This window comes from Gadus morhua, chromosome 20 (genome assembly GCF_902167405.1).
Source record: "Gadus morhua chromosome 20, gadMor3.0, whole genome shotgun sequence".
In the NCBI taxonomy this organism is placed as follows: Eukaryota; Metazoa; Chordata; class Actinopteri; order Gadiformes; family Gadidae; genus Gadus; species Gadus morhua.
Window position 1 is genome coordinate 2696973 of NC_044067.1, and position 14736 is coordinate 2711708.

General features: G+C 49.7%; 1 protein-coding gene across 1 annotated transcript in view; it reads right to left on the bottom strand.

The window, feature by feature from the left end:
* The window catches only part of anos1 (anosmin 1), an 8958-nt gene extending 4294 nt beyond the window's left edge, over positions 1-4664 (bottom strand). Inside the window, exon 1 of the mRNA XM_030344030.1 lies at positions 4424-4664. Coding sequence (XP_030199890.1) covers positions 4424-4621 — 198 coding nt within the window. The 5' untranslated portion in view covers positions 4622-4664. The remainder of the gene's footprint in view (positions 1-4423) is intronic.
* Positions 4665-14736: the final 10072 nt, after the last annotated feature.

Below are 14736 nucleotides of genomic sequence, written 5' to 3' on the forward strand. Positions count from 1 at the left end.
ACCTACACTATCACAACCAGCACCACCCATATGACAGGCAGCACTATCACAACCACCTCCATCACCATCACAACCACCACCTCCACCACTATCACAACCACCACCTCCACCACCACCTCCTCCACTACCACTATCACATCCACCACCAACTCCTCCACCAACTCCTCCACCACCACTATCCCCACCAGCACAACCACCACTATCACAACCACCTCCACCTCCTCCTCCACTATCCCCGCCTCCACCACCACCACCACCACTATCCAAACCAGCTACACCACTATAATCACCAGCCCACCCAACACCACCTCCACCACCACCACCAACAGCACCACCTCCACCACCACCACCACCACCTCCACCACCCCCACCCCCCCCCACCCCCACCACCAACAACAGCTCCTCTGTCACCACCACCTCCACCACCACCTCCACCACCCCCACCCCCACCACCAACAACAGCTCCTCTGTCACCACCACCTCCACCCCGGTTGTCGGTCTCCTCGATCTGAAGTTAACTTAACCCCTCTTAGGTCACTTGTGTCTGGGTTCCTATCTGACAGACGGGAGGTCCGTCCCGGACGCCCTTGTCCGGGGTGGTCCTGTGTGTCCTGACGCCCACCGGAGGGTCTCAGACGGGCTGAGAATAGCCCACCCTGAGGGCCGCATATCCATCACCAAAATAAACCGTCTCGAGACCCGGAGCCTCGACGTAAGCAAACGAGAGGAGCCGGACGGCCCTGCCTCATCGATTATTCCCGCTGCTCGCGCCGGGCTGAGAGGTGAAAGGTGAGGGCGGGCTAATGCACTCTGCTGCGCGGCGAACGCACAACAGCCCGCTTCATCTGTCTTAAACAACGACCGTGAGAAGGCGTCTGTGGTGAGGAATGTCTTTTATTTGACGGACGAGGGCCCAGGGTGTCGGAGGGGCCCTTGGGGTCGGGCCCCACAGAGGAGACGCTCATAATTAAAAGCCATTTGCAGAAAGGCCGGGCCGGGCTGTATAGACCCCCATTCATCTGCTGTCTCCGCGCGCTGAAACAGCTCTCACATCGCTGCGGCCCCGGCTCCGGGTTTGATTCCTCAGCGTGTTATTTAATATCAAGGACAGGAGCGAGGGGGGGGAGCACGCGGGGAGGAAAACCTTCCGATGTTTTCCTTCCCTTCAGTGAGAACACAAATCACAGCCAGTAGCAAACGTAAACGCTGCCGACTTGTGCGTGGGACAAGTGAACGAGTGAATTTAGACGCAGTGGGCCGGTGGGGTTTTACGACCCTGGGTGTCAGAGCGGGACCACACAGACACACCTTGTTTCTCCGTTTTCTGGCGGGTCAACACATAAATAATCGGCCGCAAGGCTCCCAGACGCTGTCCGAATGCATCTCTCCCAACAGAACACCCAGTTTGCTGTTCATATTTTTTAAAGCGTCCCAGATCCGAAATTTACGGCAGGGAGTTCCCCCTTCTGTCTATTGTACCGAGCTTCCCCAAAGTGGAGCAAAATGTCCATAAATACATCTGCATACGGAAATTCTATGGCCTTCATAAATCCAAAGATGGCGTAAGTCTGACAGCCTGTTTGCTTCTTATGGGCTTTCCGGCTCGGTAACGTCGTGGTCTGTTTCCACTGTACACACTCCACCTAATTGGTGACAATTAAAACAAGGGGCCTGATTTGCAGTTAGGATTCAGCCCTTCCTAAATCCCCGAGGGACACGGACGTTCGTTCAGCCAGCATCACACAGACTGCTTCTCACAGATCGTACCGCAAAACAAACTCGCCACGTCTTGTACGTACATCTCTTCTTCTCCCACTTAATGAAGTAAAGTAGTTATCGGTACCAGCGCAGCCACCGTCCCATCACACCGGGAGCCTGCGCTCTCTCTCTCTCTCGGCTCTGCCGCCACTCGTTCTGCTGAATGATTCATTTTCCCCGGCAGGGAGAGTATTGGGTGTCGCCGTCTCCTTATCAAGGATTAAGTGACCCTGGAGGACGGGGCCTTGGCGGGCTGAATTAAGAGGTCTGCTGTCTCAATCAATCGCCTGCAGCGGTGAGTCGCCAGCCGGGTCCCCGGGCGAAACCGGAGCCGGCGGAGGAGGCAGATCCACCTGTAGATACTGCTGAGCGAGCATGCTCTGGCCCTCGTGGCAGAAACAGCACATTAGCGCTCATCACGTGGAGCTGGGGGGAGGGTGGAGGAGGAGGAGGAGGAGGAGGGGTGTAGGAGGACGGTGGAGCGTTTAGCAGGAAGGTGACCTCGACGGCGCCGTAGCATCCAGGGGCTCAGCCGAGGCACCGCGGCCTCTGAGGTGCGACCGTGGCATTTGGCGGCCAGGGTTGTAAGCCCCGGGGCCAGCGTATATGGAGGGGCTGGTGGGGGAGGAGGGGGTGGTGGTGGGGGAGGAGGGGGGGGGGGGGGGGGGGGGGGGGGGGGGGGGGGGGGGGGAGTGGGGGAGAGGAGGGGGTTTAGAGGGGAAGAGGAGCCCTGTGTTTTTGCAGCTGACCAGACCCCCCCCATTTCCACATGAAAGGCCGGTCTGGAACACACTGCCCTGGACAGTCCCTTGCAGAGTATCAACAATTGCTTTCTATTCTTAGTCCCACATGCTACGCCCCCCCCCCCCCCCCCCCCCCCTCTCCTCCTCCTCCTCCTCCCCCTCCCTTCCCCCACTGCTCCTGATTCTAAAGAAGTGTTCCTCCCCTCTTCCTCCCTCAAAGGCCTCACCTGAGGTCAGTCTCTGAACCATTCGGGGCCAAGAGGGTATTCAATTATCTGGACTATTAGCTCCCCATTAGTGGTGGGACCTTATCGTTTGCCTTTCCCTCCCCCCCTTTGACTTCCCAAGTGGCTGGCTGGTGGCTAATTTCATGGTGTCACTTTGCAAGGGCTGTGAGACCCTGGAAAGCCTGCTTGGATCAAGACCCCCCCCCCCCCCCCCCCCCCCCCAAAACAGAAGGTCCAAGTAGGAAGGCAACTGAGGACCACTTTGTGCAAAACAAATAGTTGTTTATCCTGTAAAGTGCAGAACTTCTATGCTAATATATAATAGTCTTATATATAGTGGCTCATATATTGTTTAGGCTATAGTGACTAATATATAGTGTTATATATAGGGGCTCATATATTATATATAGTGACTAATATAAAGTGTTATATATAGTGGCTCATACATTATATATAGAGACTAATATATAGTGTTATATATAGGGGCTCATACATTATATATAGTGACTAATATATAGTGTTATATATAGGGGCTCATGCATTATATATAGTGACTAATATATAGTGTTATATATAGTGACTCATATATTATATATAGTGACTAATATATTGTGTTAGATATAGTGGCACATTTTTTATATATAGTGATTAATATATAGTGTTATATAGAAGTGGCTAATATGTGATAGAGACTATATTGACTAGTGACAAACATAGTGTTATATAAAGTGACTAATATATAGTGTTATATATAGTGAGTATATGTAGTGTTGTATATATTGGCTCTTATACAGGCTATAGTGAGTGACATGTATAGTGTTATATATAGTGCCCACGGCCGAGCAGCATATGGCAGGAGGATGAGGAGGATGTGAGGAGGAGGATCAGCCCTCGGGCTCTCGGGAGAGAGCCACTGAGCCCAGTGGAGGGTGTAAAGCGACCTCTAACACCGCATACCGAATCACCCAGAGGACACACTAATTCCTCCGCAAACAACTCCAACATGAGCCCGTCGCACCGCAGCAGCCAGGTCCGTGCCGACGCCTCCAACGGAAACTAACGGTCCTGGTCTGAATCCCCAGGGCAGCGCGCACCTTGAGCAAGCTCGAGTGCGAGGTGGATATCGGACAAACCAACAAACATAAAAACTAATAGGCCGGGGTGTTTACGCATATAAATAACAAGTGACCGATAATTACACGTTTGGATCTCTAATTTATTTCTCACTGTTCATTGCTGACATTCAGAAACATGCATTCTCCAATAGTCCTGCATAACCCGTAGATATGAATGGACAGATTATTCAACTTTGACGATGCCTGAGCTCTGAATGTTGATGATAAACACGGTGGCGACCCAGCCCACCTATAGCACAGTATGCACGGTGCATTGGTGGGACTGCGACCACGGCGGGTCTGAGAAGGCGACATGCAAACACTGTGACATTTTAAACTGAGAAACGATGTGCCCCAATACAACAACACCACAGACACGATACTCACTTTGAGAGATAATTAATTAAAATGCCAACTTGATTGTTCATTAGGTAAGATGAGAAACGGGATACAAACCCTGTATTTATAAATACCCCCCCTCCTCCCTCCTCATGTGAGTCCCTCATCACTTATCACGGTGATGAGTTGGAGGAGAGGCAGCGTTAAAAAGTTCACGGGAGTGTCCTCCACGCCATCCTACCTGAGAGTGGCGGAAGAACGCGGAGATGCGCGTGATGTGGAGGCTGAGGCAGCGCGAGGCGCATCTGGCCCGGTACACACTGGCCGTGAAGAACGAGTCGTCCTGCTTCCGGGCGGACCCCCCTCCTGGAGCGGCCATCACCAGCATAATCCACACGCACAGGCTCCTCGTGGAGAACATGGTAACCCCTCCACACATCGCACTACACTGGGAGTGAGGAGCCGCTGGAGAAACTAAGCAAACTTAAATTATGCACCAGGGCGGAGCCAGTGGCGCGTCCTGCGCTGCTATTGGCTGGTCTGGGCTGGAGTGACACTCGGAGGGTCTCTGGCAGGTAGACTGTGGTGTCCTTCCCTCGGATTCAGGAGGCTGAGAGCAGGCGTCTCATCACAAGTACGTTAATCAGGTCAAATGTGTTTAGTTTCTGTGAAAGATGGGGAAAATGTTGCTTGTTAGGTTAAACATTAAGGGAGATCATTTAGCCATATTGAATGAATATGTGTGCGTAATCTGCCATCCCAACTATATGACATTAATGCACAACCTTATTGAACAGTGATGTAGGAATTGTGTGTGTTGTGCATTGAAATATGTGAGGTATAAGTATAAGTTGATTGATTATAATGTGTAACCATCTGGGCTTTAAACGCAAAGCCTTCATCATTTGGGAAAGACAACACCATTAATTACATAACATGAATAATCCAGAGACATCGCTTGATCCCGGGAACACAAACCGGACAGCAGGCTCGGACCGACGAGCCAGCCTTTAGCCCGCTGTGTATCGGTGCTGCCTCCCCCAATGCCCCCTACTGCCCCCTACTGCCGGTACAACCCCCGGCAGGGCCAACGCACAGGCTGCTGCACCGGGCGCACATATGGCTTCCATGAGCCCGCCAGCTACCCAGGGAAGCCCTTCTGCAGCCGGCCGCTTAACGGTAGCACGGAAAAACTCCTCAACATGGAAAACAATTAAAAGGCATCCTTAAACTGCGTTCCGTGGAGACGGACTCCCTGCTTCTGGCATGCTTCCGCCTCGCCCGAGGTGTGGAGAAAATATGACAAGTCGGAAAAGGGATGAAATCCCTGCCATTTATTGGACATGGAAAGGGGAAAATTAGTAAATGAGAGAGTTCCCCCGGAGGCTTGGCTGGTTCCCCCTCTCATTCTCGGAGAACTCCCCTGAACGGCGTTACAGCGGGGAGCGTAATGACTCCTAATGGGAGCTGCTCTTCACACGCAGACCCCCCCCCCACACACACACACACACACACACACACACACACACACCGGCTCGAACCGGCTCCTTCCCGGAGGCGCTTGCTCGCTCGCCCGGCCAGAGACAGCTCGGGCCGGAACGGTTCTGAGCCGCCGCTCCTCTCGTGAGAACAGCTTGCGGGTCCGAACGCTGGTCCGATCAGAGGTAGAGGAGACCCAGAGAAGAAAGAAGTTAGGCCTACTGTTGAATAACCAAGTTAGACCAAAATAACATCATGGTGTGGTGCGTGGTGTGTTAGACCCACACACCACCACTGGCATACACAACCACCCAATGGGATGTCAGGCACCACCATTGTTTGTGGTGCGTGTTAGACTAACACTATCATGGTGTGGTGCGTTGTGTGTTAGACGGACCCACACACCACAACACACACACTACCATGGTTGTGTGTGTGGTGTGTTAGACCCACACACCTCCCTGCCACTTGAGAACAGAAACCTTCTTTGTTGTTGGACTCGGGTGGATCACTGAAGTGAAGGGTGACCACCAGCTAGTCATCCTACAACTAGTTTGACCCATAGTCGTCCTATGACTATTTTGACCCATAGTCGTCCTATGACTAGTTTGACCCAGAGTGGTCCTACACCTAGTTTGACCTGCAGTGGTCCTAAGAATAGTTTGACCAGCAAATGGTCCTAAGACTAGTTTGACCAGCTAGTGGTCCTAAGACTAGTTTGACCCACAATGGCCCTCCAACTAGTTTGACAAGCTAGTGGTGCTACAACTAGTTTGACCCGCAGTGGTCCCAAGACTAGTTTGACATGTACTGGTCCTAAGACTAGTTTGACCAGCTCATGGTCCTTCAGCTAGTTTGACCCATGGTGGTCCTAAGACTAGTTTGCCCCGTACTGGTTAGCCGGTCAGCGCCCTGATCTCACGGTAGCGGGGGGCGTGGAACACCGTTCCCCGGTGGTCTCAGACACACGGTGAGCCCCTCACTCCTCTTAAAGTATTTAAGCGCGGATGTCTGTGTACCTTAAAAAACAACAACTCGCTAATGGCTTAATGTGTTGCCTTATTACAGCCATGTGTGGGAGGGGGGGAGGGGGGGCTTCTTTATGGCCTGGGTGTGTGTGCGTGTGCGTGTGCGTGTGTGTGTGTGTGTGTGTGTGTGTGTGTGTGTGTGTGTGTGTGTGTGTGTGTGTGTGTGTGTGTGTGTGTGTGTGTGTGTGTGTGTGGTCCTCATGTCTCCTACCGCCTGTGGGACGTCCATCTTTAACGACGGGCTTGCCCTGGACGTGAGAGAGGGAGCCCTCACCTATAGAGAACCCAGTCCTTATTAATGAGAGTGCGAGAGAGAGGGGGGGGGGGGGAGTGAGAAGGGGGGAGGAAGCTGGGGGGAGAGAGAGGGAGCGAAGGGGGCAGAGAGGCAGAAGGGGGGGAGGGAGGAGAGAGAAGGGGGAAGGAGAGAGAGAGAAGAGGGGTGCAGCCTTGGCCTAAAGTCAGTCTTAACTTGTACACACACTCATTAAGCACTCATTATTGCTGAAAGGGTTCTGGGTTCGATCCCCGATGTCCGAAGCCTCCCTGTAGCCGGTGTGGATCACCTGGACCACAACCTGCTCCGTGTTGGTATCTGACACCACAGTCCATCGCTGTCGCTCCAGCCTCTACTCTATAAGTAACTGAACAGTCATACATAAAATCTACAGCAGTGATAGCCGTCTCACGATCTGTGCACAGTGAGGGCTATAAAGTTCTGGGCCCTGAGTGCAGATCCCTTTGTCTGATTGCTTTACGGCTCCATCATCAAACTTTAAGACGGTGCACTCTGCACGTTTCCCAGAGGTGTCATCGTACGACAAACACAGGTGTCGCTCATAACACTCATTATGTTCCGCTCCGTCGGTGCAGCAGGACAGACACCCATCAGCGCGCGTTATCTCCACTGCCGCACATCATTAAAGTTATGAGTGACACCTGTTTTACTGTGATCAGCATCTATTAGCACCAACGTTAAGGCATAATGAACCACCCTTGTGTTGCATCCACATTTACATTTAGGGCATTTAGAAGACGCTGTTTCTCCAAAGCAACTTTATTAACGCTTCATGCACACATTCACACCCCGACGGCAGAGTCAACCATGCAAGGCGACAGCCAGCTCGTCAGGGCGAGGCGTCTCGCTCAGGGACATCTCGACACTAGGAGGAGCCGGAGATCGAACTAGCAACCTACCGGTTACAAGGCAACCCACTGTACTTCCACTGCCACCCAGATGACTTATGACGAGCTATAATAGTGTTATGAGGAGTACAAAGCTCATCTTCACGTCCAGGAGAAAGATCTGCTGTCCTCATGTGTCTTTACTATTTACTATCCCGTCATTTAGAAGACGCTTACATCCAGAGCCACCGACAGAGAGTTCAGATCAAGCTCAGCAAGGACCAGCGGAGTGTCAGGACCTGTTCCCCTAAGACGCTAACGACGGAAGGGCAACACTTGACTCTCTTTCAAGTGACTTCCGTAGCGTCCCGGTCCGTGCGTCCGCCTGGGTCTTAGATCCCCCAACGCTCTCCCTCCCTGGGGGGGCTTCAGCACCATCGTTAGGGGGTCTGTCCCAGGATCTGAGGGCCCTCCAGCCCTCCGACAGACGCTCCACCGGCATGGCCTTCACGCCCGCGTGGAGAAGATAAAGGGCGGAGGGCGGCGCACGGCAATCAAACGCTCCCTCGTCTTTTGATCCTCCCGCAGTCGGAGGAGGACTCATTGTTCTCACCTGGGGGGAGAAGCCCCCGGATAAGAGGCAGGCTACGGAGCTCCAGACCAGAGAGAGAACCACGACATCAAATAGGAGCCGTTCTGATCCTGATGGATTCACCTGTAGGCACATGTGGTGTCGCACTACTGCGGAGAAACCACATGAGGGCATGGCCTTACGTGGGATTACGTGTGTGTGTTGTGTGTGTGTGTGTGTGTGTGTGTGTGTGTGTGTGTGTGTGTGTTGTGTGTGTGTTGTGTGTGTGTGTGTGTGGTGTTTGATGTCAGGTGTGTCTTATAATTGAGTTCAACTGTTTGGTTAATGGCTAATGGTTAACTTCAGACTATGTCTGAGAGAGAAATATGGATGTTTTCATATAATGTTATTAATGTTAAGAAAAACGTTATTGATATAATATTCATGAGAAAATACTTACAGGTACTCAAATGGGATTGAATATTTACAATCATATTTTCACGGTTTTGCTAAACAATGTTTATTCTAACAATAATTATAGCCTCTAGAATTCAGTAGCGGTGACGATTTCGCTTTAAAAAGGTGTGAAATGTAATTTGGCACTTTGTTTAACACATCAGGGATGAGATATGCACGTATTAATGCACAGAATTAATTCACTCAGGGTATCAGATGTACAGCCTTCTTACTCTAAAATGGAGACTTAAAGGTTATACTATTTTTGGCGCCATTATTATTGAAAACACCACTGGCTTTGGTGCTGAAGACTGGTTTGGACCGGTGGTGGCAGGCCTACCCTGGATGGCAACCTGTGGAGATGACATCAGCGTTCTTGGTATATGACGCTCTCCGGAAAATACGGACAGGTGGGGGGGAATGGTGAATGCACGAATAAATGACGGACGAATGAAAGTCAGACATGAATTGGAAGACCATAGCAAATAAATCCGCAAGCAGTCCGTTATATGTCGTTAGCATCCAATCTAAACTTTGATTGGACTTTCTACTTGTATTTTATTTTAAAATTACTAAACCTGCCGTTGGTTTATTCCTGCCTGACTCCTGCACGACGCCCCCTAGTGGACTACTAAAGATATTGGTGAAACTAGTTAATGTGTTTTTGTATGTTTCCATCCAATGTACTTGTGGACAGGAAGAAAAATAGGGTATAAAATATATGCATTTTATTAAAATTCCATATATTTTATTATTCTTAAAATTCGAATTACTATACAAGGGTGGTAGGCTGATCTCAACCAGTATTGTAATCAGTGTGTTGCTTTTCTACCACTAGATGGGAGTGTTGTTCCTCAGACTCTGCGCACCTCGCTGTGCAAGAGACATCCATGTCAGAGCCCACCCCTCCCCCTTTCTCTGACACAATATTTTCCAGGAGATGATCCAACATTAATACCCAACAATGGAGAATTCATCAAGGTCTTTGTTCTCTTTCTGTCTGAGGCCAACAGTGATCAGATAGAAGGGAAAAGGAGGAATGTTCTGAGACATAACAAGAGAATATCATTAATACAATCTCTCTTTCTGATGGCTTGTTAGAGTCTCTCATACACACTCACCTTCTCTCTTTTTATACTCCTTTCTGACACTCTCACACTCACACAAACACACACACACACACACACACACACACACACACACACACACACACACACACACACACACACACACACACACACCTACACACACACACACACATACACACACACACACACACACACAGGATGAGGGATTCTGCCTGTTGTTTTATAACCTGCTCCTGGTTTATTGTGTGTGTGTGTGTGTGTGTGTGTGTGTGTGTGTGTGTGTGTGTGTGTGTGTGTGTGTGTGTGTGTGTGTGTGTGTGTGTGTGTGTGTGGCTGGTTTCATAAGCAGGTGTGTTGCCGTGCGTAATCAAGCCTGTGCTAATCCAAACCCAGAACCACCAAATGGGGACGTGCTCCACACGTCTGTGTGAATGTAATTAGTTTCCCTAGACTCCGTGATGAAATGGGTGGTTCCCCCCCCCCTCCCCCCCCTTACGCAACTGGACCATTCTGGGGCACATGAAAAAAAAAAGAAATACCTCCATTGGATTCTTCCTGTGGAAGAACACCTCATGCTTGAGAAATATTTTTCAGCGGAAAAAAAAAACACAACACAAGGGCATCCATTATGCCCCTGAAGCCGGTAATAAAATATGATTTCCAGCGAGCATATAAAGGTCCAGCCAGCCAGATCTCAGAGGGCCGGCATGTCATCGGGTCGTATTGACGTGCTGTCTGCTGGAGTCAGGCCTTATTACGCAGCATTACGCTCCGTCCATCAGAACGCAGCCAGACGTCTCGATGCAGTGAAGCTCTGCTGGCCGGCAGTGGGGAGGCAGGTTCCCCCCCCCCCCACTCTCACTGGAATCCAGTCTCATGGAGATCCGAGCAGCCCGTGTAGGGTTGTCGAGTGGGCTCTCGTTTGGAGAAAGCTTGGCTATCCTTTGATGCTATGATTATTATTATTATTATTATTATTATTATTATTATTATTATTATTATTATTATTATCTGTAGAGAATTAGATCATCAGACCACATAACAACGTATCTGAATGGTGGTTTTAGACAGAGGCACTTTGTCATGACATAATAGGGCTTGATCATCAGAATGCATCATGGGATGCATTGTTGTTGTTGGGGATGCTGGGAGGACTCAAGAGAGTTGTAGTAGAATCCTAAATCAACGTAAACACACCATAACCCAGGCTGACGAAAACGTTGTTCTGTCAAGCCTATTAAACACAACCATGACTCCCCAGAACGGCAAATAATTGCACGATTAATTACCAAACAATGACCAAAGGGCCATGGCTACCAACAGAATAACGGCCACATACCATATATTTAAAACAAATGGAGTTTAAAGCCTCCTGGCTCGAGCCATGGCTGTGCTAGTACAAAATAGCTTTAAGCCACATGATTTGAAACATTCAAACCCATTACCAAAAGGGCCACTATGACAATAGCCCAGTATTACAGGAAAACGCAGGATTCTGCATTGCTGCCTGCAACCACTCTAAAATCGAATCTGTATCTGTGTTTTAATGTTTAGAGTGAAACCTGGTTAAAAAGCTAATCCAGTGAGCATACCGCAATCTTCCGTTTATGTTAATGCTTGTTTTTACATTTCATTTGAACGGTATTTTAAGAACGCATCTTCCACAGCCTCTGTCTCCATGGCAACCGGCTCCTGACATTTCGGCTGCAGCAGTCGAGTGTTTAAGTAATCAACACTCTGGCGCGCACATCTCCCCACCTGCCAGTAACACACACACACACACACACACACACACACACACACACACACACACACACACACACACACACACACAGTTTACTCTGTTTTGACAACTTTGCTTTTAGCAACGGCAAAACTTAACGCGCTATTATTATTTTCCGCCTCCCCTTGTTTTGGTGCTGAACATTGCGGTGCTTATAAACTGACAACGTAGGCCTACCACATGGGGAACGAATCAAATGTGTTTTGTGTTTATTAATTAACAGTATCTTCAGCAGAGCCGCCGTCTGTACTGGAGTATAGATGAGGCACTGGGATGCACTGGGAGGCGGGCCGCTGCCTGGATACAGAGAAGAGGGGCGGGGGAGGTTCGGTGGATCCCAGAGGTCACAACACCCCTGACCCCTCTCCGTGACCACTAAATCTCTAACATCTGCCTGCCTTTCCCGCCTTTTGGCTCTCCCACCCCCTCGCTCCGTCGGAGGAATTTGACTGCAGGCTACAGCAGAGGAAGGAATGCGCGCGCTCCTTCCGAAAATGCGCATCGTTCAGATCTCAGCGTTGCGCTGACTCCGTAAGAAAAGGAGCGGTATAAATAGAGTGCACTTAAACAGATCCACAACAGACAACACAATAATGTGCATCTCTGAGGAACCTATTTGGATTCCGTCGTGGTCGAAGCCTTCGCCGTAAACCCTGGCATTATACGTTTATCTCATCTCTAAGCCTCGAACGCGGAGCTGAAATAGATCTGTTTTTTCGCCCTGCGCTTGTGTTTTGTCTGGAAAATAGGTCTGCATGACATAACAGCGCCATGGAAACCCTTCTGTCTCTGCGCCGAGAGGCTGTTGTGGGGGAGGGGAGAGAGCAGGACCCGGGGAGGGGCGGTACAGTATTATATGAGCGTAGACAGTGCTCTTTCTGTCTTAACAAACAACTACACACACACACACACACACACACACATACGCACTACCACAGACTGATACAAACAAGCACACAAACACACACACAGTTATATGGACGGATACACACAAATACAGACAGATGGATACACACAAACACACACATGATGGTTACACACACGCAGACGGATACACACACAGTAACACAGAAGGATACACACACACACGGATACACGCACTCGGGCACGTATACACGCACTCATACACTGCGCGAGCGCGTACACACACACACACACACACACACACACACACACACACACACACACACACACACACACACACAAACACTGGCATATTCTATGCATTGTTCATGCTGAATGATTGCCTGTGTCTTCCCTTTCTAAAGGCGCGTTCTTCACTTCGCAGCGTAAACACAGCAAGAGCAGTAAATAAAAGGGGGAGCCAAGTAGGCCTACAATACGCCGACGCAGCCGCTCTCCGAGGAAACCCCCCCCGTCACGGGCCGCGTTCCGCCCCAGCCCACGGAGCCTCAGCGCCCATCCCCGGGCCGCGTTCCCCCCGAGCCCCCGGAATCTCAGGGCCGCGTTCCTCCCAAGCCCCCGGAGTCTTTGGGCCGCGTTCCTCCTGAGTCTCAGGAGCCGAGACCCTGGAGTCTCAGCGCCCTTCCCCCACCGCCAGATATTACTATCCCTCCTCTGTGCTGTCTAGAAAGGTCACGTGACCCTCGTCGGCTTCCTGGGTTGGCTGGGGGAGGGGCGGCAGATTGAACCTGTTCTTTGTTAGGAGGTCAGCCGGGCTGTTTGGCAGGAAGAGCTCCCGCCGTATATGACCTAATAGAGGGTTAGCACCACTGCAGAGGCGACGCAAGGTGTGCGAGCAGAGGACAAATAGCTAATCCGATTAATGAACGTGTGTTCTGATATACATTTGCCCGAATTTTCACTCAATTGACAAGGAAACCGGAAGCTATTTAATCATTGACAAGTCATTAGTGCAAAGCTTGCAATGCATTTGACTACAAGTCTCTTGTTTCATTCAGCTGATTAATTTAATAGACTGCAGGATCACGTTTAGGAGTTATTAAATCGCTATACCGTTTTCCATCGGATCCCTGTTATTAAAAGCATTTGAATTCAGAAATGTTGTACTGTCTTCTTAAAACGCGTCAGTCTTTGAGTTCACTCGTCCACTCAAATGGTTGATCTTTTTGTTGCTTGCTCTGTGAGCAAATATTCTAATTCTCTCCAATTTTCCTTTAACCGGTTTTCTGGTGATCAAAATTATCCAAAACACGGTAATCACATCTCTTAACCTCCCAGTCCAACATCTTGTATGCAACCAACCTAGAATAACAAAGGATAGGAGGGATGATGAATGCTAATTGGCAGGGAAACCAACCCAGGAATGGGACCTGGTTCCCTTATAGAATGATAAAGCATTCAGACATTAAGTTAAACGCATGTAAAGCATCCGAGCATGCTGCACTTCTATGGCGATGTGTCTGTGCAGCCACAAGATAAGGGGAATGAAAAGTCCAGCCAGCAAGGCCATGTGTTCCATACATGGTCTATATTTGGTCTATTATCAATCCTACTACTTCGCCCCTATCATCTTATACGTGGTCTTTTTTGTTGTTTACCTTGCGTTGGCCAAGTTCACTCCCATACAGGAGGAGTAGACATCCTACTATAGTTGAGTAAAACACTGCTTTTTACACCTAAATGCATAATCCATACAGACATGCCTCTTTAAGTGAGAAGTTTAACAATGCTGTGCTACAAGGGACATATGCAAAGCTGGAGTATCGATTACGATTCAACACGGAGGCTCCTGAGCTTCTGCTCTTATCATGATGAAGGAGGGGACGGTAATGACGGGAGAGGACTCTGGGGTCTGCTTGTTGTGTGGTCGTGGGGGGACGTCCTAACCTGGGCCCCTGCCAAAGACTGTAGCTTTATGCATTGATCTGAGCTGCATCTTACAAGCTCATGTCTCCATTGTGGTGCTGCATCTTTCTGTCTATCTATCTTTCTATCTGTCTGTCTAGAGATGTGTGTTACTGTATCTCACAGCATTTTTTCAGAGCTATGTGATGGGGTCATTGATTCGATTTGCATTTCTAAATTATATTGATTTTCTATACT